The sequence below is a fragment of the Dermacentor andersoni genome, chromosome 5 (genome assembly GCF_023375885.2).
Source record: "Dermacentor andersoni chromosome 5, qqDerAnde1_hic_scaffold, whole genome shotgun sequence".
Classification (NCBI taxonomy): Eukaryota; Metazoa; Arthropoda; class Arachnida; order Ixodida; family Ixodidae; genus Dermacentor; species Dermacentor andersoni.
Genome location: NC_092818.1, coordinates 133602524 through 133630505, shown reverse-complemented (window position 1 = coordinate 133630505; position 27982 = coordinate 133602524). Strand labels below are relative to the sequence as shown.

The 27982-nt window shown below is 47.6% G+C and overlaps 1 protein-coding gene across 1 annotated transcript; it reads left to right on the top strand.

Annotated features, from left to right (window-relative positions):
• The first annotated feature begins 28 nt into the window (after window positions 1–28).
• On the top strand, window positions 29–27249 carry LOC126532096 (disintegrin and metalloproteinase domain-containing protein 10 homolog). The gene is made up of 9 exons (XM_055070520.2): window positions 29–124; window positions 2776–2968; window positions 3770–3954; window positions 5019–5199; window positions 10954–11107; window positions 16334–16432; window positions 17311–17501; window positions 19127–19332; window positions 26214–27249. The coding sequence occupies exons 1-9, from the start codon at window positions 29–31 to the stop codon at window positions 26391–26393; spliced, it is 1485 nt and encodes a 494-aa protein (XP_054926495.2). The 3' UTR covers window positions 26394–27249.
• The last annotated feature ends 733 nt before the right edge of the window (window positions 27250–27982 follow it).

Genomic DNA, 27982 nt, shown 5'->3' with positions numbered 1-27982 from the left:
AGAGAGAGCGCTCGAAGCCATCACAGCAATGGCGGGGACCCACGCGGCTGCCGCCTCGGACATCTTCAGCAAGACGGACTTCGACGGCATCACCGGAATCTCATTCGAAGTGCAGCGCTTACGGGTGGGCGACCATTACCGTGAATACGAACGCCTTAAGAAGCACTGTCGCTCTACGGAAAGAAGATGTGGCCAATCAGCTGGAGTTGGTGTTCGCAAAACAAACAAAAAAAAGAAGTCGCAGTTTAGCCCGAAAAGCGAAGCATTGATTGCGATAGCAAATTAGGGGACAGCTAACTATACGAAGTGAGGATAGTGGTTTCGTTGGCCATTTAAACTTGTAAACATAGGCATACTAACTAAATTAACAAGCGTGGTGTCACGCGCGCACAAGCAAATATGAACGCATCTCACTCGATGACCGCGGAAACTCGCTGTCACAACGCTGGAGTTAGGAAGCACAGCATCAGCAGCGAGCGAATTGACCTTCGTGCTGCGTCTTGCTTCAACGCGAACTAAGCCGGACTCTGTCCCCGTCGCAGATGGCTTTCAAGATACAGCGGCCCGGGCGAGTGCGTGCAGCCGCCCAGGGTGCCCGGAGTAGAACGCCCCCCCCCCCCCCCCCCCCCCCCCCCCCCTCCGGAGCTTCACGCGCGACGGAAGACGGCCGGCACGCTTCCTCCCAGCTTTTCTCGCTTGTGTGCGCGAGATTGCGCCGTGGTAGCCGGCTAAATTGAGCCTGGAGTGTCCATATATTTGCTATCGCAATAAAATATTGTGTCATTGGCCGACCACATCAGCTAACATTTAAGGTCTGCTTTTATGAGACGTACTACAATATACAAAAAAAAAATAGAGCTGTGCAGGCTAAGTAATGCGTAGGGCAGATTACCGGTGGCCCACAGAAGTCACAGAATGGGTGCGAAGGAAAGGGAAGCACGGTCGACGATTCCACAAAGTTAGCATTTGTGATGAAATCACGTAATTTACTGGCGCAGGTTGGAATCAGCTAGTGCACGACAGGGGTAATTGGAGAGCGCTGGGACAGGCCTTCGTCCTGCAGTGGGCATAAAATATTATGATGGTGATGACGTACGAACAGCTTTCTCTATCTCGCAATACTGCATTATATTGCTTCTTTATCATGTACTCCTTCGCCTTGCTTTTTTCGTGTTCGCGCCTTTCCGAGTTTGCGCCTTCATCCATCCAGGAACCTGCACTGACGACACGTCAACCGACTGACACACGGCGCTACCTCCCATTCCTCCACCGACATTTATTAGCACACCTTTCTTTTCAATTCTATACCCCCGGTGCTAACACACCCTCGGCCGTTGCATCGCCCACCCGCTTTACTCCCTGTCCCCTTTAAAAGAGCCGTATACCTATATATACCATGCCGAGGAAAGCATATGTCACCTGGAAAAAGACGAAGTCCACTTGTAGAAGCGTCGGCTCCTGTTTTTACCTTCTTCTCGTATTGCTCATCTTCTTGAATTTCCATCTCCTGCCTTCCCCGTATTTTCCAAGGAGTACAGGAGGCATAAGTGACCACCTTGGAAAATAGCTACAAAAATTCCACAGCTACCGTGGATCTCCGCAATAAAAGTAGAAAATTACCTATTCTATTAAGAAAGGGGTCAGGCTGGAGACACAACCTCTCCAACAATATTCACTACATGTTTAGAAGTATTCAAGCTATTAGACTGGGAAGGCTTAGGAGTGAGGACCAACGGCGAATATCTCGGCAACCTTCGGTTTGCAGATGACATCGTCCTGTTCAGGAACACTGCAGTTCATTTGCAACAACTGATTGAGGACCCTAACGGAGAAAGAGTGAGAGTGGGATTGAAGATTAATATGGAGAAGACAAATGCAATGCCCAATAGCCTGGCAAGAATACAAGAATTTATGATCGCCAGTGAGCCCCTAGAGTCTGTACAGGAGTACGTTTATCTAGGTCAATTACTCACAGGGTACCCTGACCCCGGAGAAGGAAATTTGCAGAAGAATAAACATGGGTTGGAGTTCATACGGTAGGCATTACCAAGTCCTGACTGGGAGCTTACCATTGTCGTTGAAAAGAAAAGTGTACGATTATTGCATTCTACCAGTGCTAGCATATGGGGCAGAAGCTTGTAGGTTAACAAAGAAGCTCGAGAACAAGTTAAGGACCATACAAAGAGCGATGGGGTGAAAAATGTTACGCGTAACGTTCAGAAACAGGAAAAGAGTGGTCTGGATCAGAGATCAAACGGGGATAGCCGATATTCTAATTGCCATTAAGAGAAAAAAAATGGAGCTGGGCAGGTCATGTAGGTTAGGTAGGCCATGCGTTAAGTATGCCATGCGTAGGTTAGATAACCGGTCGACCATTAGTGTTACAGAATAGGTGCCAAGAGAAAGGAAGCGCAGTCGAGGACGGCAGAAAATTGGGCGGGGTGAAGAAATTAGGAAACATACCAGCGCAATCTGGAATCAGCTAGCGCAATACAGGGGTGATTGGAGATTTATGGGAGAGCTGGCCTTTGTTCTGCAGTCGACGTAAAAGTAAACTGATGATGATTGTATTGTGAGCAGTCTTTTCCATGTCTTCTTCCACCCTCGTTGTTGCTATTTGTCTTCCGCTGCTGCTTCTTCTCTCGTTTGATGGTCCTCCTTCCGTGTCTCATCTCAATACTGTCTTGAGCTATAGTGGTTAAGCAGCTAAATAGGTCGGCAGGCTTTCCTTTTATTCACTATCAGTAAAGAAAAATAAAACGGCGCTGCGCGCAGATCAACGAGTCGAACTCCTGCGAGGGTAGGGCGCGCCACACGAACCCGTTCTGCCGGGAAGACCTGGACGCGGCGTACGTGCTGTTCGAGCTGTCCAAGATCAACCACGACAATTTCTGCGCCTCGTACATATGGACGTACCGGGACTTCCCAGGCGGAACGCTGGGGCTTGCCTACCTCGCGGAGGCCGGAGGTGGGGCCTTTGTTAGCGCACATAGCGTTTTCCCGTGTCATGTGTTAGGTTACGAACACACTGGGGCGGTCGTTGAGTGCATTTGAACGAGCGAATAGTGAAATTGAGCACACGCATCCAGCTGTCGACGCTTCTGCTGCAAGATAACCTCAGTATGCGGGACCTTACATTTGCAGCGTTGAAATGGTTTGCTTTCTTTCGGTCGAGTTAATGACTATTCGCATATAAAGCAAGAAAGGACGTTACGTTCGGTCGAGATAATGACTACGCGCACTATTACCAAGGAGAGTTACTGCTAAGCAAAACAAAGACGCTCTGCAGCAAACTACAGGATATTACTATCAACTTACCTTAAACTGGAGGAGCATCATATCTATAACGGAAGAAAACAGCTTGAGGACTATTTTAACACAGCTGATTTTTCTTTCGGGAACAAGAAAACCTAGCTATAGGGTTTAGGAAACTAGGCGCATTCGCTTGCAAGTTCTTCTAGAGGAGTTCATCGCTTTCAACATTGCATTAAATGACCTCTCCCCTGTAATGCTTATGTTTCACGCGCGGCAGCTTGCGCTACATCACTATAAAAAAACAAGCATATTGCCGAATAACTTCTATACTCAATCCCAATAAATTCCACGTATCTTGCTCACAGTCTCGCTACCTATCGCGCTCTCTATCCACATAAATCACATTGGATTATTGTATACTATGGTTACGGGACGTATGCGTTTTTCCCGATGTAAACGCGGGAGACCATGCGTTTCCGTTGTGGAGTCTTATGCACGGTTTACACGAATGCAGTCGATACGGGAGGCGTCTGCGACAAGTTTCACTTTGGTGCCAACGTGGTTAAGGCACTGACCTACCGTGGAAGCCTAAGCCTCAACACCGGCCTGGTCACCTTCGTCAACAACAACGTGCGCCTCTCGCAGCGGGACACCGAGGTCACCTTTTCCCACGAGCTGGGCCACAACTTTGGATCACCGGTATGAGTGCACAGAGGGAGATGAAGGGGACGTGAGAGATGTTCGAGTAGTTTCAGTACGCTACTGCCACAGCTGCTCTTTGTAACACAAGAACACGCATATATCTCGCAGAATATGTTTTGTACTTGCAATGGCTGTGTGCGTGAAGCTTTGGGAACGTTATGCTTGGCTGTTATTTGCTTTCGTCTGTTTTGCTCTGTGTGGGAAGAAAAAGAAAGGGAAATATTGGCCATGATAAGCTTTCTGCGGAGCACCGACCTTATTTGGCAGGTTCTAGTTACTTCCAGCATAGCAATAACCAAAGGAAAAGTAAATTTGTGAGACATTGCACAGAGTGGTGTAATGTGTATTTTGCGCCAGGTTTTTGTGTTTGTGCGGGCGCGCGCGTGTGTCTGTGTGTGTGTGTGTGTGTGTGTGTGTGTGTGTGTGCGTGTGCGTGCGTGCGTGCGTGTGCGTGTGCGTGTGCGTGTGTGTGTGTGTGTGTGTGCGTGTGCGTGTGCGTGTGTGTGTGTGTGTGTGTGTGTGTGTGTGTGTGTGTGTGTGTGTGTGTGTGTGTGTGTGTGTGTGTGTGTGTGTGTGTCCACTACGGTGTGCCTCATAATCAGAAAGTGGTTTTGGCACGTAAAACCCCATAATTTCTTTTTTTAATGGACGTACCTACATATAATGCGTACGCGCGCACTGGAGGCTAGCGCTGCATCGCTCATGTCAATACAACACGTGCCTATCGATTCTGTAGCCATTCAGCCCTAAATCAAGGAATTCCTCTCAGAAGCCTCGGAAAATGCGGCTTCTACAAGCAGCCACTATATACTATCGCTAGCTAGCACAATGCTCAAATGAGTGGTATAAACGAGCTTTACGTCTCGTGGAAAAGAGCGAGCGAACGTAGAGAATGGTAAGAATAGACGAAGGGGGGGGGGCAACGAAGGGGGGGGGCAGCAAAGTCGGGATGGGTTTAATGGCAGGGCGGAAACCCTCACCACGCTAGGATTAAGAGGACGCAGCTGTCACAGTGCATTATAGCTGGCATTCACCCCATCCGTTTCACGATCCGGGAGCAGCACGACTACCCAGTGGAGTGCACGCCAGGCGGCACTCAGGGGAACTTCCTCATGTACCCCAGTGCACGCCGTGGAACCGAGCCCAACAATCTCAAGTTCTCGCCCTGCAGCATAAGGAACATGTCGCTCGTCCTGAAGGAGCTCATCGCTGGAGAGGCGATCAGTCCCAACTGCTTTCAGGGTGAGTCCCTCTGGCTCGTGGACGGCATATCTCCCGCATTTATCAGGTTGCTGATGCAGCCAGTACCGTAGGGGTCAGGAAACATCGCAAGCGTCTGTGTGGCGCCAAGGTTTCCGAGTGCTGTCTCGTGCGTGTCACAGCTGCAAGAATTCTCGACACAAGGACGGTACGTCCACATGTGCATTGAAACGCTCGTGGCGGGTTTTGCCGGGTTTTGTCAGTGCAGTCGATGAGTCCGTACGGGGCAATATGAGTCCACTCAATTTCGGCAAAACGCCCAACGAAATGCCGTAGACTGATAGAATGGTCGAGCGACCAGGTGGAACACACAAAGTTAGCCACCTATTTTCTTGCTAACCGAAGTTACCGTTGAGCGAGTTCAAATAGCCATGTTACTGTTTCCACTACTGCAACACCCTTTTTCTGCTGAGCAGCGTTCCGGAGGTGATCCGATGTCATCTAGGCGCGGGCATGGATCAGTTGGTTCGTCTGGAACACAATTTAATTTGGGTTAACCATGTAGGTCTTCCTTTTCAACGCTGAAAACGTAAAAATGAACACCATCGCAGTACGCGCAGTTTGCCCGCTTTCGTTTCAGTTAGGTTATAGGAGTGAGCAGAGTGCGCGTTGTAAAGGTTGTTACTACCGAAATATTGCAAGTTGCCACCATTGTGCGCACCTCACAACCCAAAGAACGTACGCATGCTTACAAATGCGTAGAAGGCAGAGAATAGCAGAAACGTGCAGCGTGTCGTAGTCCAAACGTCCCAAAATAATAAGAAAATAATAATTCCTCCACACATATTGTAGTGATCTTGCTACCGATGAATGCTCATGACATCACCGAATAAGTGCCGTGAAAGTCGCCTCAAGAAGCATAATTACGAATTTGTAATAGAAATTATGGCTGACTGCTTTATCATTACCATTTGCTCTGTGTACAGAAAACAGTTTTCTTAAAAGGCCTTAGAATAGGGCCCGCAAACCTTGCATTTTTTTCAAGATACTTAAAATGATTAAACAAAAGGAATAGATTAAATCAGATATTTCTGGTAACACGAGATGTGAATGTATTTAAAGCGTTTAAGATTTACAGAAATATATTCACCAAAGTACAAAGCCAAGGTAGACGTAGTTATCACTTTGTGATGTTCGATGATGTCACTGACAGTAAACACATCTGGTATAAACTTAAATCTATTATGTCTTCGAAAGAAGCAACCAGTGATATTGGTGAGCTGTTCATAAGCGATGAATCATGCAGGGATACAGAATTAACCAACTAGTTCAACGAGTTCTTCACTTCGTTAGTCGATAGTCAGATTCAATAGATCACATACGTATCCCCTTAAAAAATTCGCTATTTGACCATCCTACAGATCAATACGAGGTTATTAATGTGTTTCAACGTTAAATAAAAAGAAGTTAAAAATGCGGCCATAGATGGATTAAAATTGGAACCTATAATATTTGCTTTGCATCTCGTCTGCGCCATGTTAGCACCACACCCGCCGTGGTAATTTAGCGGCTATGGCGTTGCGCCTCTAAGCACGAGGTCACGGGATCGAATCCCGGCCGCGGCGGCCACATTTCGATGGCGGCGAAATACAAAAACGCCGGTACATATGCCGTGCACTGGGTGCACGTTAAAGAACCCCAGGTGGCCAAAATTAACCCGGAGTCCAACACTACGGCGTGCGTCATAATCAGATAGTGGTTTTGGCACGTCGAACCCCACAACTAAATTAAGTTTAGTACATACATATCACCTTGCATTATCACAGGTGTATATCATGAGAAAATCAAAATCGCGAAACTCACTAATATACAAAGGTGGAGATAACTATAATTTGCGTAATTCCAGATCAATTTCAATTCTAGGGGTTTGAAAAATTAAGATATACAAGGTTGTCTAGATTTTTTGACCAACGCAACATCATTACGCCGTCGCAGTACGGCTTTCAGTCCGGCGTTTCAACAGAAAGTGCTTTGCTATACCAAAAGCAATTAGGCTTAAAGCACATTGAAGCAAAAATAAAAGCTCACTCTAGTAATATACTTCGATTTCTCGAAGGCATTCGACCGAATTTATTCTATTACTCTGTTAGAAAAGCTACATTGTTACGGCATTCGCGGTGTCCATTTCAACTCTTATAAAAAGTTACTTATCAAGTCGGCATCAATGTGTATATATTAACCGAGAGTTGTAAACGTATAAAAGTTTATGAATTGCGTACCACAAGGAAGTATACTGAGGCCCCTTTTATTCGATATTTTCATTAATGATATTGTAAGAGTTGACAACCCTGTAGATTGCCATTTATGCGAATCACACAAGTCCTTTTTGCTTTCTGGTGAAATCGTTGAAATCTTGTTGTATCTCCTAATGAAGCACTAAGGAAAATATATCTTTGGACTATCAAGAACTCCCTACTCACAAACTGCTCCGAGACTAACACTGTACCGCTCCGAGTGGAATCAAAATCTTCTGAACTATCTCAGAAAATATTTCTCAACAGTAATGAAATCAAACTTTCTCCGTCCGTAAAAACACTTGGTGTTATCTTTAACGAATACTTGTTAGGGGATTATCGTATACTGAGCACACAAGTCTTCAACTTTCCAGACTTTTAGGCATATATTGCGCAGGTGTCAACGTATAGTACCTGTAGCTCAAAAACCTTTAGTGTACATTGCCTTTCTTTTTTTTTTGTCGTTTACATTGTTGTTATCTGGTTTGGTCGAAAGGCTCTAAAAATATTTAAATACTGTCTTCCCACTGCAAATGAAAAATGTATGACGGTCTACTGAAGGTGTCGCTTGTAATGCATGCACCTCTGAATTGTTCTAGAAGTTCGGAATCTTGAGAGTTGGTTATTGCTACGAATACCAGCTCTTGTTGGCTTTTAAATCTGAAATACGCTGAGGTGGCACGTAGATATGTAATTTAGCTGGCCTGCAGCCTAATCGAGCCTGTTGTCTAATCCGACATTCAGAGTTAGCATGTACCGTGTCCCCCAAACTAATCTCCGTTTTCTAAACGTACTTAATAGGTGGAAATTGACAACTGAGAACTTACGTGCTTTATCAAAATAATTATAGAGCATCTAGCTTCTTATTATGTAAGTGTTTTATTCTTTCTTTGTTTTGAAAGACCGCATATGTATTTTTATGTACCGTTCTTTTTTGCGGCCTGTGCTTTTTTGTTTTTGTTTCATTTCAGGGGTGATGAGGCCCGTCAAGCTGCTTTTATGCAGCTTTTTTCCCGTCATTCCCAACCACTAGTGCACATTCCTCACGTACCATGAGATTAAGTAAACTCAAACTCAAATGCGTACAATGTAGTCAGCGAAGTCACCAAAAACGCGCGGTAGAAGAAAAGCGGAAGTTCCGCTGCACCGCTATACAATACCGCTGTGTAAGTGAACGAAGTGCCCTTCCCGCTGCAATTATTTGCCGCGATCTGAAATTCCCGTAGTGACCTGCCTAGAAACGCGCGCAAAGCAAAAGTCTTCCGGACTTATTAGTATTCTTTTTTTTAATGTTACGGAAGAAAAAGTACACACGTTATATTTAAAGGCGAAGCAGGGCCAGCCGAGGTAGAAAGGCACTGGCGGCGTAGGCATTGCACTGCTAACGGCGCAAAAGATAAGAACAAAAGATAAGAACGGATTCAATTGAGTACAAAGTACGCACGCGGAAAGGCGCTCTGCTTCCTAAGTCTACTCAGACAGCATCAAGGTGTTACGACTTCACAAGCGTGACGCGAGTATTTCAGCGAAAAACGAACAGCAGTAACGTATGCAGCAGCTAACGGCAGCCCTCGCCCTAAGCGACATCTTTTCTGACACATTTCCCAAGCAAATACTATGTCGAATGTCGAAGATGTCCTCGGGCGAAACGAGTAAAGCTGTTGAAGAAGCCTTCTTGCCTGTAATCATTCCAATAAGGCAGAGCGCGGTTTAGGCTCCTAGCTTACAAACCAAGCGAGGCTTAAAAATATCAGTTAAAAATTGTACTTTATTATATCAGCAGCAGTTCTGCATGAAGCATCTAGCAACACCTCAACATGCGCGAGGACAGGCATAAAATAGATCCAGAAAGCATGACCTGCGTGACAGCTGGTGCGAAAATCTGACTGGCTGCGTAAAACCAACAAGATCAGTCCACGCAAGCCTCAGTATAGCTTTAACACACAACATGGTGCACTAGCACAGTCGTGCATCCTAGTTAGAGCAACGCGGTGGAAAAGCGGCAAGCGGCATTGAGAATCTAAGGGAATGCCTGTAACCAGCATGCTGCATTGCGAACAAACCGAACCAAAACATGGGTAGGTCGTGATCAATTTCGCCGCTTACCTAGGCAAACATGATCGAGTGCAACAAACACTGATATGACAAAAGAAGGCATGATAGCAAGATATTTCCCGCCGAAAGCGGGGATCGATTGCTGCCCTTGCTGCCCTTGCTCCCCCTCATCAGGCCTCGCAGGCAATTATTATAACCGAGTCGGCGGCAAGCTTCTGCAGGAATTTCAGCTCCCACCGACCCCTCGCAATAATTTCGCCTCTACGTGCCTTGAAGCTTTGGCCACCACACACATGCGACAGGTGTTGCTTATTTCGCTTCGAAACGTGAATCCAACAGAGGAGCACGAGCAACGGTATAAAAACTACGGCGGACGGCTGCCTCGTTTCCCGAGTGTACTTAGCAAGACCGCCACCAGTGGCGTATCCTTCCGCGCGCACTACGCGTATGCCTTGTTTCTATCTCTCGCAATGTTCATGGCATGCGGACTGAAGCCGCTCTACACAGTTTCTTGACGAGCGCATTTGCGCTATCATGCTTTTATTTAGCGCAGGCGTGCGAGAGCCGGCTGTCGCACGGGCATGTGCTACCTGCGTTCTTTCATGAGACAAACGTAATAACAATAAAAAAAATTACGTAAAGCCGCTATCACGTTGTCGCAGTGCACTCTGTCAAGTTGCGGCCATGTGTGTCAGGGGAGAATCGGGTTTCCATATGGATATGAGTGGTGTTTTAGTGCAGCTTTATCACCTATATTTTAGTTTCATTTCTCTCTCCCTTTTAGGTGTGGGTAAAAGCCTAACTATATTATTGAAGTTTCGGCTGACGGGGGTAAAAAGCTGCTTGTCCGTGCTTTTCCGCCTCATTTCATGAGCTAAGCGTTTGCTTGTGAAAAGTTAAAACAGTTTGATTGGTTATTCACCTTTCCTTGTTTGTTTCTCTTAAACACCTGGTTGATGGCCAATACCACGCTAGGAGTGTGTGTCACAGACACTCAAAACACTAACAACAACATCAACAATGAGTTCGTGCGCTCACACGCATCTTCGTTACTCTGTGAAATTTTCTAGTGGTGAGTGCCGGACTTCCCGATGACCTTGTCCTCCATCGTTCCACGGGAGTAATGCTCATGATGTTGTCCAGAATCGGGTTCGACCAATGGCAGCCACTGCTGTAATCGAAGATTATGCAGGCAGTCAGCATTCAGAAAGGCACTAGCGTCGAACAATCATCGTATACTAATGTAATTATCGCGTCTAATGTAGAGCTCAGGTGCGTTGAGATTCAGTGATTGCAAATGCTGGCATTAGTTTGCGGATGTGTGGTTTATTGTAACGTCCTCCGACGTTAACAGGCGCTCAGTTCGCTTGCCAGTACGCAAAGGAGCTATAGGTTCTGTTCATATATAGCACTGATATGACGTCCGTATGCTCCCTCGCTGACGCAGAGCCCCGTGGCCCCTTCTGCGGCAACAAGGTGCGCGAGAAGGGAGAAGAGTGCGACTGCGGCTTCGACAACAGTGAGTGCACCGACCGCTGCTGCTACCCGCGGCAGAGTGGGCCTGACAAGGCCTGCAAGTTGCGACCCGGAGCCAAGTGTAGGTAAGCGAGCATACAGAGTGGCGAGTATATAAGCACAGATCGCGCAGAGGTCTCATATCCAGGAATCAACCTTGAGCGCTACGAGTGAGAGTTAAGAGCCATGCCGGACACTGCTGACATCCCAATGCGCTGACGACTTGGTGGAGGCGCCGTAATCCCAAAAATCGGACCGCACACGCGCACGACTGTAGGCCAGAAAGGTGCGTCTGGGGCTATAGCCGAGAGAATTACACGGCATCACCTCGACATCACCTTGTCCTCCTCCCCTTTGCCGGCGTAGCCGTCATCTCGGCTGCAACTGTGTTTACGTCACGCCACAATTGCACAAAACACGGTCATGTTGAAACATGACCACTTCGAAGGTGCACACGCTGAAACAAAATAAGAGATGCTGTAAAGCAGCACATGGTCGCAAGTATAGGTTTCGTTTATTCTTCAAACCGCGTACGTTTAATAGTCCCCGTTTTGACTAAATGACGGCTTCACTCTCACGAAGTGTCGTCACACTTAATTTCCCTTTTGCGCAAGCCACGGCCTGCTCACGCGTAACAACCCTGGATATATTTTTTTGTAGTTTACGCTGTTCATATTGCGCCGTTTTAGATAATGAAACTAAAATGAATATAGGGGAGTTATTCAAGGGTAGCTAGAAATTAATATAGCTTAGACTTGAATTTCCCAGTAGCTTCGTATTCTTAACAAAAGCAAAGGATAGTGAAAGTGATAGATAAGCCAGTGAGAGCGAAATCCATCACTTGCGCATGATGTTTGAGCTGCTCTCTGCCAGTAAATGGCGCATCGCGGCATTTACTGGCAGCATCGCGGCACTGATGAGTTTTCGGCCCCTGGTGCATGCAGCCGGAAAAGACATAGTCTACGAGATCGGTTGCTGTTACTCCGAAAGAGCCGTTGCTGTGACGTCGATTTAAACACCACCTATCCTACTACGGCAACGGCTGTCCCTCCGTCTCCTTTCTTGAGTATTGTGAAGGCTCTCTTTCGGCATCAGAAAACAAAATGACTTACGAGAGTGATGCTTCGAGGTGCAAACTAAAAGCCATTTAGAGTACCCTCCAAAGTTTGCACGCTGCTTACGCAACAATGATAACACGTGTATCCTATGACTTTGGGTGTGCGAATATTCGACAGTTGGAATACTAATCGAATAGACCGTGCTCTTTGATCTGTATTTGATTTGCAATTTACCATTCGAAATTGTCGAGTATTCGTTTCTGTTCGAGTATAAGAAGTAAGAACACTTACTGTCGTTTACAGGGAACATGAGTGATGCAAATAATGACGGTTCTTAATAATTACTGAAGTGACTAGCGCAAGAGTAAAGAGGACAAGTGCTTGTCCTTGTCGCCCTTTTGTGCTCCGTGTCTACTCTTGCGCTAGTCACTTCAGCAATGGAATACCTACTATCCCGGTCTCACACCCTGCTCAATATAATTATTAGGATCTAGAGCAGAGATGCGCACGTTACATAACCCGATTACAATTACAATTACTCGATTCAATATTGTGATTTATTAAAGTGACCAATTACTGTCCCGCGAAAGTAATTGAGCAATTATTTAAAAGTAAACGGTTACTTTTTCGTTACCTTCCACCCAACTAGGTGAAGTTTTATTTAATAAATACAGCAAATGCAAATGCACTAAATATAACGAGATGACTTGGCTCTTTCAGTGCATTCTGTCTAGCCCTCCACATGTTATCTTTCCTAAAAATTTATTTTCCAAAATTTCGACGGTCATCCTCGCTAATTTTCTGAGGAAGCCAATAGGGCAGCGACACTGAAAACTCTCTCAGTGTGCAGCCTGGAGGCAAGGCCGATGTCTCAACGTACGAACACCTTGCGCACAAGATGGTGCATGGTTACTCATTACCGCGATTCCCGCGGGCGTCTGGGTCCTCTATGAAACGCGGCGTTTTATTGCTTGTGGGGCTAGGGGAAGGCGCTCCTGCGAGAGGGCCCGTGAAAAACTGTAAAAAAAAAAATTGTCCGTAGGGGATTTCCTGGCATCAACATGTGAATTGAACATCGCTATCGACCCATATAAAAGCGCCGTTTCTATTCGTCGGCTAACATCTGGGGGAGCTCACCCCTTCCAGCGCCTTTGACGGACGCCTGTGGATGTTCACGTTCCTCAAAAAGGTGGCCCAAATCTATAATGCAATTTAAACTGCTAAAGCTGGAAATTTTATATTCCTAAAACTAATTTTCGTCTGTTACAAATGCAAAAGTAGGTGTATATGAGTGATGTACATATCCGACAGATAGAAACATGCACGTTTAACGGCCGCAGACGTCGGTCTACATCAGAGACATCATAGACTGCAATAAGTGAATAATTAAGCAGCAGCTGTTACCGCCTATTAATGACGTTTAAAAGCGCTTCCAAGGGACGAGTTCAAATCTGCGAGCTGGCCATCTTCAGATTATCGAGGCGTAGCTGCAGAACGCTGCAGGTAACCCATGTACATGTTTTCATCCCTTTGCACGATATGAATCACAGACCGCGGGCATTTTTACTGTACTGCCGCTAAATTCTGAAGACTTCCACCCGGCTTCGCTTCAAAGCTACAGTTTCCTCTGTCTAAGTCGCTCTCCAATGTCTGCTTCACTTGTTACACCTTGTTTCGATCGCGAATAATGTAACTGGTTACGTATAATTGGTTGCTCAAAAAGGTGATTAAGTTACAGTGAGTTTTACCAAATAAACAGAGTAGTCGTTAAATTCTAAAACTACCAGAAGCTGAAGTTATTTGCAAGTAATTAATTACGTGCAATTTGTGAGGTGCAAGCCTGCGCTAAAGCAATGGTTGTTGAACAGACACAACAGTTTTTGAGCAAACGCGTGGAACAGGTAACTCAATTGCAATAGTTTTTTTCATTCATCTAGAATGCAACGCTTTTAGGCAGCTTGCGAAGCAATTTGTTCTGTTGTAGTACTTCACTTAGCTCCGTCAACAAACGCAACACTCCACGCGCACTTGGGTACCTACTGTTCCATTGTTTCGTTAATGTCATTCTCACGACACACCGGATACCATCACCTTTTAACTGTTGCTCATTAAAAATCTCCTCACTTGACCGGACGGTCACTAGTGACTGGCATCACATGTATCAAGTGATGTAAATGAACCCCTTCTTTATCAAAGGGCTTGATGTAGCCTTTAGATTTTGCTTTGGTTAATAATAAGAAGGAATCTTCAATATTCGAAGGTCGTTTTTCTCTACTATTAGATCCGATTTCGGAAAGTTAACTATTTGTGCATCCTCTGCTTACATAACACGGCAGCGTTAACCAGCGCAACTAGTGGTCACTGCGGCGCATGTGGAACAGTTATTGAACAGCATATGTGTCACTTGCTATGTGATCTTAGGAGCTGGCAACCACCCCCTACGCAAATTAAGCGGTATCAGTAAATGATGGCATCAATAACCATCCGGCCTATACAGGTCCCGTCATGCCGAATCTTCAAGCTCTTAGGCTGTATACGCCAGGCATCTGTAACTCTTTATGTCAAGATAGATTCGAATACTGGAATGATATGTTCACGAAGCCGTTTTTGAGCGATAGCTGTCAAGATAGGGGCTTGTACGGCCTTGACAATGTGCGTATGCTTGTGCATGTATGTGTTACAATTATGCAACTCCAGGCGGCATCTTCGGTTTACTTGCCCAACGGTATTGGTCGCTCCACTCACCATCACATTAGGGCAAATAGACCAAGCGCAAAATTGTGCTTTATATATATATATATATATATATATATATATATATATATATATATTCAAGAAATGGCGAATAAAAAGAATGAACTGGTTGTTTAATAATCAGGACAGTGAACGCAACGAACAGCAATGAAAATTACATCTGACAATTTCAAATAATAAATACATCTGCAACTCTGCACTCACCGATGACTCGCTCAATACACATCACGCAACAATTAAGCATTTGCAAATCAACTCATGTCGCAATAGTTTGTGGGAAAAGTAATCGCTACCACGACAATCGCTCATTGGCTGTCCGCGTATGAAGTCACCAAACTTGGCTTTGGGGTAGCCTGGTGTACTGATAGCGTTTTATTTTTTATCCTGTTTCCGCGCCGTTTACAGGGGGCAACCTCAAGGAAGGCGTTGTCGGTGCATATGTGGCGTGTACATCGGCTGGCGTGGTTGCGCGACGAATTTCAATGACGTCTCCCAACTACTATGCACACGCTCTGTTTCGGTGTATATTGAGTGTAGCTCAATATACACCGTGATCCAGTCGTCGTTAGCGTTCCACTTCCAGCGTGAGGTGTTTGCCTGATGTGCGCCTGGCTAACTTCCCGGCCTTCCCTCTCACCCTTTCTCACTGGCACCGCACAATGCAGCGTTGTTCCAACTGTTATCCGCCATTGCCTGCCGTGAATGTAACGTCCGGGGCATGGAAGTCCGGGGAATGGCAACATCGGGCCCCACATTTATGAACAAACCTCTCACGCTAGAATTGTTGCGCATGAGGCATAATTCGCAGAGCTCGTAATTGTTCGTTTCAGCCAATACTGATACTGGACATTTATTAGCGGCGGCGGCTGGTCAATGGCAAACAGCACTTACGAACAATAAGCTTTGTGAAATTCGGCCACAGAATCTCAGTCTTGGCCTATACTTCCCATCTGGCACCACACGCGTAGTTTCCTGCGGGGTTCCCTGTCTCTTGTGGAACACTATAGGTGACCTGTAGAACATGGTGGTCATGACGTATTTCTCGCTGTGAAAATGCTTCCGGCTCCCCACAGCCGCTAGAAACAAACCCTTCGAGATGTTCTGTTACTCAGTGGGAGCCGTCGCGGAGGCATGGATTTATAAACCACCTGTTCTGGATGCTGTGAGATTACCCTATATTTTCGGCTTTTTGAGCCACCTAGAGACGGCGTAACCGCCTCTACGTGAACTAATCAGAGCGAAATATATGGCGAGGTAAAGAATATGGCGGGATTCGAGTGTCTAGAACAGCACCCGTGATCTGTGTTATTTTCTTGGCGCTTTCGCGACGTGGACTTCGTTTGACGTGGACTTTAGGAACCTTCACACACACACACACGCTCAAGCGCTGTTTTCTGTTTGCTGTACTTGTCCTTTTATTGGGGCGAGCTGCGTTACTTTCATTACATAGGTATTGTGCAGCGTACTCACTGAAACACAATCCTTCTGCTCCACGCCCAGCCCAATGAACTCGGCGTGCTGCACCAAGAGCTGTGGCATCCAAGACACGTCGGTGCTTTGTCGCTTGGAGGACGATTGTCGCTTCCCGGCGTACTGCGAGTATCCTTTTTGTTACGAAGAATAGGGTTACTCTGAGGGCAATGCGACAAGGGAAGGACAGCCCTTGTTTAGGTCCACTGGGAACGTGCAAAAGCCGGTAGATGGAAGTACACTACATAAGCAGAAATCAAACAAGGCGATGTTCGCCAGAGTGGCTGGCCAAGATTTTGGTAGATGGGCTTATTTTTGTCAAAGGCGGCCTTGTCATCTTCGATGCAAGTTCTTTGAAGTTCTATGCAAACTGCACAGCTTATCGAATAAACTGTTGTCACATTTGTTCCAACGTGCCTCAACTTATTTCCCCTTAAGTTAATAGCGGCCATCATCTGCGAGTTATGGCTTCAGCGCCTTTCTACTCGGCCATCTCGCGTGTAGATCTACGTTTACATGCTGCTCCCTTGTATTGCATTGCTGACAGGTGTCGATTTGCAGTGTATATATATCTACCACTTTTCAATGGTTCAATGGGGTCAGTGGAGTGACATCAGTTCGCTAACCATGTAAGATAACCGCTAACAAGACCACGTGGTAACCGCTGCGACGCTTCCTGGGTTCTTTTGCAGTGACAGAACGTCTCCATCGATCTTTGTTACCGTCTGCCAAACGCTTCCACCGTCCGCCTATACGGTGCAGCACTGGTGTTGCAATGTACTGAGGCTGTGTTTTAGGCTATTTATACGCGCAATCATTTTTCTCCTCATCAAAGAGCACTGTTTGAAATACTTTCATGCGTGACGTCATGAATTAAAGTTACCAACACATTCTTTTTTTTTTTTACCTATGGCACTGGCGCCGTATTACCTCCTAGAGGTACACTACCCAGCATTTGCCGCCCTTGCATGCCATTCGCGAGCGTTCTCCTTGACCAACAGACTAAGCGGGTACACTGCCACGTGTCCGCTATCTGCGTGGCGAGCCAACGGCACCATCTGCAACCACGGCACGCAACTGTGCGAGGCCGGCGAATGCAGGCACTCGGTGTGCCGTATGTACGGCCTCGTCGAGTGCTTCCTCACCGGACCGGATGTTACGCCTAGTGACCGGTGCCTCATCGCTTGCAAGGAGAGCGGTAAGGGTGCCCACGTGGTATAAAGTGTAGTGCGGTACGTAGCTCTAGCTGGGCGGAGTCGGCACATCTGTATTGTTACTTACAGGGTGCACATCAAACACGGACAACGAAGAGAGGCGTAACGCGAGCGCTCGTGCCACGTCTCTCTTCTTTGTCCGTGTTTGATGTGCGCGCTGCAAGTAATATACTGCACGTACCACATATACGTGCGCAGTAGTGTACGGCGCAGTCCGCCACGCGTCGCACAAGTGACTGTAACACTCCGCCGCACTTTAACCTTCCGGCACTCCCAGTTCTGGTAACGTTCTGCCCCTGTCTGCTGCCACCCCACCAATCAATTTGTTACCTCTTCCACGGAGCCCCCTTCCAAACAAACAAATAAGCAAAAAAGAAAGAAAGAAAGAAAGAAAGAAAGAAAGTTTCCCCAAACCTCTGCAAAGTTCTATGCAAATTGCGCAGTTTGCGGAATAAACTGTTGTCACATTTCTTCCAACGTGCCTCAGCTTATTTCCCCTTATTTTAATAGCGGCCATCAACTGCGAGTTTTGCCTTCAGCACCTTTCTGCTCGGCCATCTCGCGTGTAGATCTACATTTACATGCTGCTCCTTTGTATTGCATTGTTGACAGGTGTCGATTTGCAGTGTAAATATATATATCTACCACTTTTTCCCGAACAGCGCCCCAGCCTCGTTTGCTGAACTCTACCTTGTGCACGTTAAGTTCCCCATGTTTCCTTCTAAATTTCACTGATTTCTATATATCCCTTCTTTCCTCCTTTGTTGAAGGCTGAAGCGACTTACGCATTATTAAAATATGTTCAGTAATTTTTCTTAACTTGCCTATGCAGCAGCGCCAAATAGGATCTTTATTGTCAAACTTTTAGCTCTATCATTTCGTCCTCAAGCTCTCAATGCTAATGGCACCTACAACGACCGTCGTGACATCTGGCGAGCGCTGCGCGAATCATCGCAAAGCAGGAATAAGCCTGCTTCTGTTTCAACGTGCAGCTGATACATGTGCTTAGCTGCGTTACGAAGCGACGAAGTGAAAGCAAAAGTACCTTTCGCGCAGGGCAAATATGCATAGGCTCTGTGCTAGCGCAATCAAAACTTCGTTTTAAAACGCATTCGTCGCTGTGCTTTCAACTTGTGAACATCGAGCGTGAGTTCGACCACTTAGCGCCCCGCTTCTAGCGCCACCGTAGGCAGGATGCGTCTTGCGGAGTCACGAGACAGATGCATAGAAGACATATCCTAAAGCGCTATGCAGGGCCGCCTCATCCCGAGCGCGAGAAGAAATATGTGCCCTAAATGAGGGCTATTGGCGTGTTTTGCTCGTTTAAGTCGTGAACTACGATGGACTTGCGTGCCGTATAGACCTGTGGACGTTTACCATCGAGGTTGGTTTAAGCCTTTATCACATAAGTACTCAGGAAGTTGGATTATGTAAGCAGGATGTCAACCCGGCTCTCACATGAGCGATCTCCCCCGCTAGCAAGAGCTCGAGCACATATTAGGGGGCCAGCTAGTACGTTCAGCGTTAAACATCTAATAGGAGCGCGGTATACTTTTCTTTTTGTGCTTTAGCTTTCCTAACCCTACTGACATTCCTAATATCCTTGCAGATCCGGGCAGCGAGTGCCGTGAGGCGTGTTCCTTCCGTCGCATGCGAAGCCTCTGCCACAAGAAGCTTCAGCCTGGCGCCTTGTGCGACGACCTGCACGGCTACTGCGACGTGTTCCAGCAGTGCCGCCACATCGATGCCGAAGGTCCGCTCACCAGGCTCCAGTGGCTTGTGTTCGGCAACGCGGGCATCACGCACGTGCTCGTGGTAGGTGAAGCTGCTCGGTTTTGCAATGACTAAAATGCCATAGCCTTAGGAGAGGTGTTGAGGGGAAATAGCGCCACAAAAGCCATACTGACAACTACTTAATGGGAGGAATGGCTTCGCACCGCAACATATATATATATATATATATATATATATATATATATATATATATATATATATGTACACGCAGGAAAGAGACGACGAACTTTGTGGAAGACTCATTTACTAAACGTATTTTTTCGGCTGGTGGACCAGCCTTCGTCAGAGTACAGTACTCTCTACTGAGTCCCTGTACTCTGACGAAGGCTGGTCCAACAGCCGAAAACGTTTAGTAAATAAGTCTTCCAAAAAGGTTGTCGTCTCTTTCCTGCGTATGTTACGTCGGGTCCTGTGTGTTGAACTTTGAAGACGCCCCTTATATATATATATATATATATATATATATATATATATATATATATATATATTGTAAGCACTATTAACGTACTTCGTCGTTTTCATTTGTACATAGCCATCATCATCTTCACTGTTCTTCGACTTCTTCGCGCGTGAGCTGGGGGCGTTGCCTTTGGTGGAATAAACAGCGCTGGACAACTTGATCGGTCTCGGTATTATAAAGTGGTGGAGGTACGTCAAGATCCCGACGTCCTCTCGCGTTCCCGTCCTCCCTGGAGCTCCGTTCCGGTCGCCGCCTGCACCCAACTACCCCTACAACAATGGACACTTCCGACCCCGGCCCTTCCGGCGCCTCAAACCCTACCACACAGACGACCCCACCTGCGGCGCCCTCTTGGACTGTGACGAGCCCTCAGCGCGATCCCCCTGTCTTTGCGGGACTCCGCGGTGATGACGTAGACGATTGGATCGACCACTACGACCGCGTGAGTTCTTGTAACAAGTGGAACGACACCCAGAAATTGAGGCACGTCGCCTTCTACTTGACCGGTGTTGCAAAGACGTGGTATTTCAACCACGAAACCGACATCGCGGATTGGACCACGTTTACCTCGAAGCTGCGGCAAATCTTCGCTTCCTCGTCTGGCCGTGCAGAAGTCGCCAAACAGAAGCTGGGAACGCGCCGCCAACTTCCCCAAGAGTCTTACACCTCATACATAGAGGATGTCTTGGCTCTGTGCCGCCGTGCGAATCCTAGCATGACGGAAGCCGAACGCGTTCGCCACATCTTAAAAGGCATTGGGCCTGTCGCGTTCAACGCCTTAATCGTGCAAAATCCGGCTTCTGTCCAAGACATCACTTCAACGTGTCAACGCCTCGACGAGCTGCAGTCTATTCGTCTTCCACATGACAGCAGCGATCCTCAGGTTGCTCATTCTCCAGATCTACGTGCTCTTATCCGCACCATCATCCGCGAGGAGCTTCAACTACAAGACCTAAAGCGTCCCCCTGCTGCCTGCGCACCAACCCCCACCTTCGACTTGCGCGAGGTCGTAAAGCAGGAGTTGACAGCGATGACTACACCCACGACGCATCTTGCTCCGGTAGCGCGCTCCACCCCTACCTACGCGGATGTTGTTTCGCTACCCACCCCTACCGTGACTTCCGTGCCTACTGGCGTTTCCTATGACCATTTGGCTTCGATGGGAACCAGAGCACTTGCTGCGCCATCGTACCCTCAGTGGCGTCCACCTCGTCCGGTTTGTTTTTACTGTGGCATACGCGGCCATATATCTCGCTTCTGCCGCCGGCGCCAGCAGGATGAAAGGCGAGGCTATGCTGAGCACGAAAGAGACCGCACTCGCCGATCAGACGACTACTATCCCGGACCGCACTCATTCCCTCAACAGCGTTCTCCGTCTCCACCAGCTGCTCCCAATCTGCCTCATAGTTCCCGTTCGGCCAGACGTCGTTCTCCATCCCCTTACCGGCGCTCTACATCACCACTTCGTCCCACTTCCCATTTTGTCGACCAGCACTCGGAAAACTAACTGCTGCAGTTTTTGGAGGGGAAACTGCTTCTTATCAGTCTTCAAAAATTCCTCCTGTTCGCCCGGCCAACATGCTTTCTGTGACTGTCGAAGGTGTTCCCGCATCAGCTCTCATCGATACCGGTGCCGCCGTTTCTGTTCTTCGGAGTGATCTGTGTTCCCGGCTCCGTAAAGTAAAAACGCCTTATCTTGGACCTATTTTGCGTGGCGCTAATAATGCATTCATTCACCCTGACGGACAGTGTACTGCTCGTGTTCTCATCGACGGCATACGCCACCACATCGAGTTTATCATCCTTCCAACGTGTATCCATGAACTTATACTTGGTTGGGACTTCCTACATTCTGCTTCAGCCGTCATTTCATGTAGAGAAGAAGTTGTCCACATCACAGATACAGAGCTTGAACCTGTTGCGGACTCTTCACTTTCATGCGTGAACTTGGTCCTCGCTTCAGACTACGTCCTGCGTCCTGGTCACGAAGACGTTGTAGCCGTAACGTCCAGTCAGATCGCCGACGGAGACGCCCTAGTCGCCCCTTCTTCCCGCTGTACTTCTCGCGGAATTCTCATTGCCACCTGTCTCGTCCGGTTTTCACGCGGCCGCGCCCTTCTGTCTGCTTGCAACACGACCCCAGATCCTGTGATGCTGCCCAAAGGGATGACTGTGGCAACCCTCGCCGACACTCAACCAATCTCTCTAGTCACGCTTTGCCCTTCTTCATCGCCAGCACCAACCTCAGGTTTGGATGATTCTTTCCCTCCTCCAGCCGTTCTTGGTTCTGACCTAACAGCCGCGCAGTCCGAAGCCTTAATGGTGGTCTTGGCAAAACACAAAGCCTGTTTCGATAGCTGTTCCTCTGTGTTGAGCCAAACTCCTGCGGCTACACACCGTATCGAAACCGAAGGTTCCGCTATAATACGACGACGCCCCTATCGTGTATCGCCGTCCGAACGAAAGGTCATTGCACAACAGGTCGCTGACATGCTTGCGCGGAAGATAATACGACCTTCATCTAGCCCATGGGCGTCTCCCGTGGTCCTGGTAAAGAAGAAAGATGGCTCAGTTCGCTTTTGCGTGGATTATCGAGCGCTCAATAAGATCACACGCAAGGACGTATATCCAATACCTCGAATTGACGACGCTTTGGACACACTACAAGGGGCGGAGTATTTCTCCAGCATTGATCTTCGATCAGGATATTGGCAAATTCCGATGAACGAGACTGACAAAGAAAAGACCGCATTCGCTACACCGGATGGCCTTTATGAATTTAACGTGATGCCTTTTGGCCTTTGCAATGCTCCTGCCACATTTGAGCGCATGATAGACAACGTACTTCGTGGTCTAAAATGGAAGACATGCCTCTGTTATCTGGACGATATTGTCATCTTTTCGTCTGACTTCAGCCAACATCTTCAACGATTAGACGAAGTTCTCAAGTGCCTTGCGAATGCTGGTCTCCAGATCAATACAAAAAAATGCAAATTTGCAACCAAAACAATAAAAGTATTGGGTCACGTCGTCTCAAAAGATGGCATCCAGCCTGACCCCGACAAGATTAGTGCCGTTCTTCAGTTTCCTCGCCCCCAGCAACAGAAAGATCTACGTAGTTTCCTCGGCTTGGCGTCATATTTTCGTAGGTTTATACGCAACTTCGCAGCAATAGCAGCTCCTCTACACAAGCTACTGGTTACCGGTGCCTCTTTCACGTGGACTAGCGACTGCGAGTCGGCTTTTCAAGCTCTTAAGCGGCATCTTACTTCCGGACCAGTGCTTCGCCACTTCGATAATCGTGCCCCCACCATACTCCATACTGACGCAAGCGCACAAGGTATTGGCGCAGTACTTCTGCAACGTAATACAGCATCTAAAGAGCAAGTCATAGCATATGCCAGCCGAACACTTTCTCCAGCTGAGCGGAACTACACCATTACAGAGCAAGAGTGCCTGGCTATCGTTTGGTCGATTCAGAAATTTCGCCCATACCTTTACGGCCGCCACTTCACCATCGTCACCGACCATCATGCTCTGTGTTGGCTGTCATCAATGAAAAACATGTCAGGACGCTTAGGACGCTGGATACTCCGCTTGCAGGAATATAACTTCACTATAACGTACAAGTCTGGAAAACACCATCATGATGCAGACGCATTGTCTCGCTGCCCACTCTCACTCTCTCCAGGTAACGCGCCGTCGTCTTCCCAACCACGTCGTTCCGATGCTACGCCTGCCTCTCACCAACTCTCGATAACATCCCTGGACCAAGTTACGCTTTCATCACGCTCTGATTTCGTCTCGCTTCAGCGGGCCGACTCCTACTGTCGAGCTCTCATGGATCGCCTTAGTGGGTTCGCCGAACCGCCCAACAGCCGCTTGCGACGCCAACTTCGACAATTCCGCCTTCAAGGTGGCGTGCTACACCGCTACATTTACCACCCAACAGGTCACCGGTGGGTCCCAGTTCTACCTCGCTGCCTTCGTTTGCGGGTATTAGAGGCACTTCACGACGATGTATCGGCTGGCCACTTAGGCTTCCACAAGACATACGACCGCATAAAGACCCGCTGCTTCTGGCCTGGCCTATCCTCAACGGTGGCCAAATACATTGCCTCTTGTGCGTCATGTCAGCACCGCAAACGCTCGACATCCCCTCCTGCCGGTTTACTACAACCTCTCCCTTGCCCGGACGCACCTTTTGAATTTGTTGGCATTGATTTATATGGTCCCTTGCCGTTGACACCCTCCGGTCACCGTTGGATTGTCACTTCGGTCGACCATTTAACAAGATATGCCGAGACTGCCCCTCTGCGATCCGGCACCGCTTCTGAGGTCGCCGACTTTTTCTTGCGCGCCATCGTCTTGCGCCATGGGGCTCCTCGCGTTCTTCTCAGTGACCGTGGCAAGGCGTTCATTTCACAAGTCCTCGAGGAAGTTCTTCGAGCCACTAATACCGTCCACAAATCTACGTCCACTTATCATCCGCAAACCAATGGCCTTACTGAGCGCTTCCACCGTACGCTGTCTGACATGATTTCCATGTACATCCGTCCTGACCACACTGACTGGGATAAAATTCTTCCTTTTGTGACATTCGCATATAACACTGCTATTCAACGAACTACCGGCTACAGCCCTTTCTTCCTTGTGTATGGACGATCTCCTTCCACCATATTCGACAGAGAACTATTTTTCGCACCTTCTTCGCCTAACGCGTCGCTTCCGGAAGATTTCGCTGCCCGAGTTGCACATTGCCGTCAAATCGCCCGGCAAAGCACAGAAGCTACCCAAGCTGAGCGCAAGCGTTACTGCGACAACAAACGCCGTGACCTACGTTTTCACCCTGGAGACCAAGTCCTGCTTTGGACTCCAGTCCGCACCCCAGGCCTCTGTGAGAAGTTCCTTCCACGCTACATTGGCCCATACACCGTTGTGCAGCAAACATCTGCAGTGAACTATCTCGTTCGCCCAGTACACTCCGTCACTGACCGGCGCCGCCGGAATGCTGAAATTGTTCACGTCTCGCGGATGAAGCCCTTCACTCCCCGTTTAGATAATCTCTAATCTGCGGCCAGGCTGGCCGCTTCCATGACGGGGGGAAGTTAGTGTAAGCACTATTAACGTACTTCGTCGTTTTCATTTGTACATAGCCATCATCATCTTCACTGTTCTTCGACTTCTTCGCGCGTGAGCTGGGGGCGTTGCCTTTGGTGGAATAAACAGCGCTGGACAACTTGATCGGTCTCGGTATTATAATATATATATATTCATTTTGCGTGCTACCATGCAACGTGGCTCCTCAATACGCAAGCAGGGGATTCGACACTCTGTGCCCCGGAGTAACTTACCTCATGGTTGTTTTGAGCAGATTACGCTCTGACGCAGAAGGGCAGGTGGCGTGACTGTGTATTCGCGTGTGGAGTCATATATGTTCTATATATAACTATATATGTGTATACATATAGCTGCTGCTACTGTATACTGTATACTGAATACTGTAATACTGTGTACTGTAGACTGAATACATATAACTACTGTAGTTACTGTATACGCTCCCTACGGGAGCATGTACAGTAACTATTCGGGTCATCGTGTCGAATGTATACCTTCCACGCCGGTGTCACATTATGGTGAAACGAGATATAGGTTGTCTGCCTCCGCCCTGGCGTCAGGCTCTTTCGAGGGAGATTAGTGGCTGGGAGGCGGCCACCTGTGAGCTCTGTCATGTAGCTGTCAAATTGTGGTGGCTACCTGCTGCCTTCACGACTGACTGCACTATTGTCTGTGCGGTCACTGTTACTAGTGTGCTCTGTTGCGCGCCGATGTTGTGTCATTTTGGTGCAAGATACGAATAAGTAGGCCGAAGCTGTGCATATGACTGAATATGGTTGAATTGTCGAGTTCGCCGTATTTTTTTTTTATTGTTGTTGTTTTTCTCTCAGAACAAGTCAATATGGGGTACAGTTGAAAGAAGAACGGCGCAGTTTATTGCTGGATGAATGTAGCTAGCCTCCGCGTGTATTACCACAATCTATGACCTCTGAATTAGAGCTGGTTCGCTAATTTCGCGGCCGCTTCCCTACAGGGCGTTTCAAATTTAGTAACGCTGCGACGGGGCTAGTTAGTAAGCGTCTAGCCAGGACGTTTCACATTCGCGTCGTTTTGTCGCACACGAAGCCTCTTTTGCTAGTAGAAGTAATATCTCTGATGTTTCAGAGGTGTTATATTGCGAGTGTACCGAGCACTTTTTTTTTTTCACTGTCTACTCAAAAGTCGTTCTTTTGTAGAGGTGTTATATTACGAGTGTACCGAGCGCTTTCTTTTTTATTCACTGTCTACTCAAAAGTCCTTCTCTTTCGCTTCTCCGTTTTTTTTTTTTTTCCCTGGCCTCCAAGCGTAGGCTCTCCGTTCTCGTTTTTCTTTTTTTTTTTCACAGCGGCACTGGTACCTGACGGCTTTGGGTGTCGCGCTGAGTGCTGTGGTGACAGTGTCTCTGATACGCGTCTGCACCGCCTACACTCCCAGCAGCAACCCGCACCTGAAGCCGCACAAGAAGATCACCGACACCGTCGGTCACCCGCTGGACTTCATTTCAGACCTCTTACGTCGTCGATAACATCGGCGCGCGCGCGCGCGCGCCACCGGGCTGCACATTGCAGGCGCCACCGGTTGCTTCGCTGGCTGCGGTCCCAGCTTACCTTTGTTTTATTCAAGATAACTACAGCTGCCCCCACGTGACCGACTCCGTGATGCGATTGCTACCGATTATTAAATAGAAACAAATCACTGAGTTTACTTACGTTTTTCGCCCACGGAACTGCATCGTCTTACACGGACTGGACTTACTGTCAGTCATTTTAGAAGCGACCACAAGGAGCTCCCTCGGGCCACTAAGTCACGAACTATGGGCACCGCCGTTCGTTGCTTAGTTTGCGACACCCTGGTACCTAGTTCAATGGACACCATGCTAAAGGTCCCAACAGAAGGTGTAGTCCGACGTTATAACGGCGATCACGTTGTTGGCAAGAGGCGAGAGCCCTTTTCGTGTTCGTCACTTTAACAACTTACGTGAGGCCCACTGCGGCGATGGCACTGAACTGCAGCAGCTCGTGCGAATAGGCGTAGCAGAGACTTGCCAGCTCATTAAACGGAAACTTGCTTCTCTTGTCTTTCTTTTTTGTTTTCTTTCACTCTTTTTCTTGCCATGGGGATAGCAGTACTGGACATAGTTTGTTGTATGTTTTTGACACCTGTCACTCCGGCGAGCTCGCGACGCCTTTGCTAGCATTTTATACTATAGATTTGCGGATGATCCTGGGGGCACAGACTGACGCTATACTCTAACGAAGGGGAAATACTTTGCTAAAATATAATTACATTAAGAAAAAGAAGCTTTCCAACGGTGAGGCAGGATTTTGTGTTAAACTCTTTTACATCCGTTCGCGTTATACGAATTGGCTAACTGCAGCGGAGAAAAGCAAGGAAGTAGTAAAAAAGAAAGCGGGAGATGGGGGGGGGGGGGGGGGGATAGGCGCATTTGAAGAAATGAAAATGAAGTTTGCCGTAACAAATCAACTGTTCGTCCAGTTATTTTGTTCCCGTTTCCCATGTATTAGATATTTGCTATCTGCAAAACTTACAATTGTACCGTCTTGGCACCAGTTTTCTGTCCATTACCACCGTAGTGGGCAACTGTTATTACTTGAGCAAATAAGCAAGCAGTATTCGTTTTATGTGACGCAGTCTACCTGATCTACCTTACACAAAATATCTTGCCAAAGGAATGAACACGGATGATGAGATACTTAAATAGCATTTGAATTGCATTTGGAGCCGCTTTTGCTATGATGACTTCAGATGAAATGGCGTAACGCGCCGCTAATGGCAGGCGAAAAAAACCACATGTGCCTTTCAAATGAAAGCAATGAGTGGAGTGAAACGCCAATGCTTTAATCACCCGCTGCCAAGATTATTGGTTCGTGCTGTGGCCCCAATTTCTTATATAGCTTCAGATTGCTTTAGCATGCTGCCTTGGATGGATAGGTAGGCTAGTTGGTAATGCATTACTATAAAAACTTAGAGCGCTATAAACACAAAGGGCGTAGAAAAAGAGAGACACCACACGCGATATAATGTGATGGGTTTACAAGGACGCGATTTACAATGCAAGGCGAGATGAGAGGATGGCGCGCCGTTTAATGAATT

Excerpts from the sequence above, each read along its gene's own strand:
- LOC126532096 (XM_055070520.2), top strand. The coding sequence starts at position 29 with ATGGCGGGGACCCACGCGGCTGCCGCCTCGGACATCTTCAGCAAGACG. Across the intron at positions 125-2,775 it reads TCGAAGTGCAGCGCTTACGG|ATCAACGAGTCGAACTCCTG; the intron begins GTGGGCGACCAT and ends CGCTGCGCGCAG. Across the intron at positions 5,200-10,953 it reads CAGTCCCAACTGCTTTCAGG|AGCCCCGTGGCCCCTTCTGC; the intron begins GTGAGTCCCTCT and ends TCGCTGACGCAG.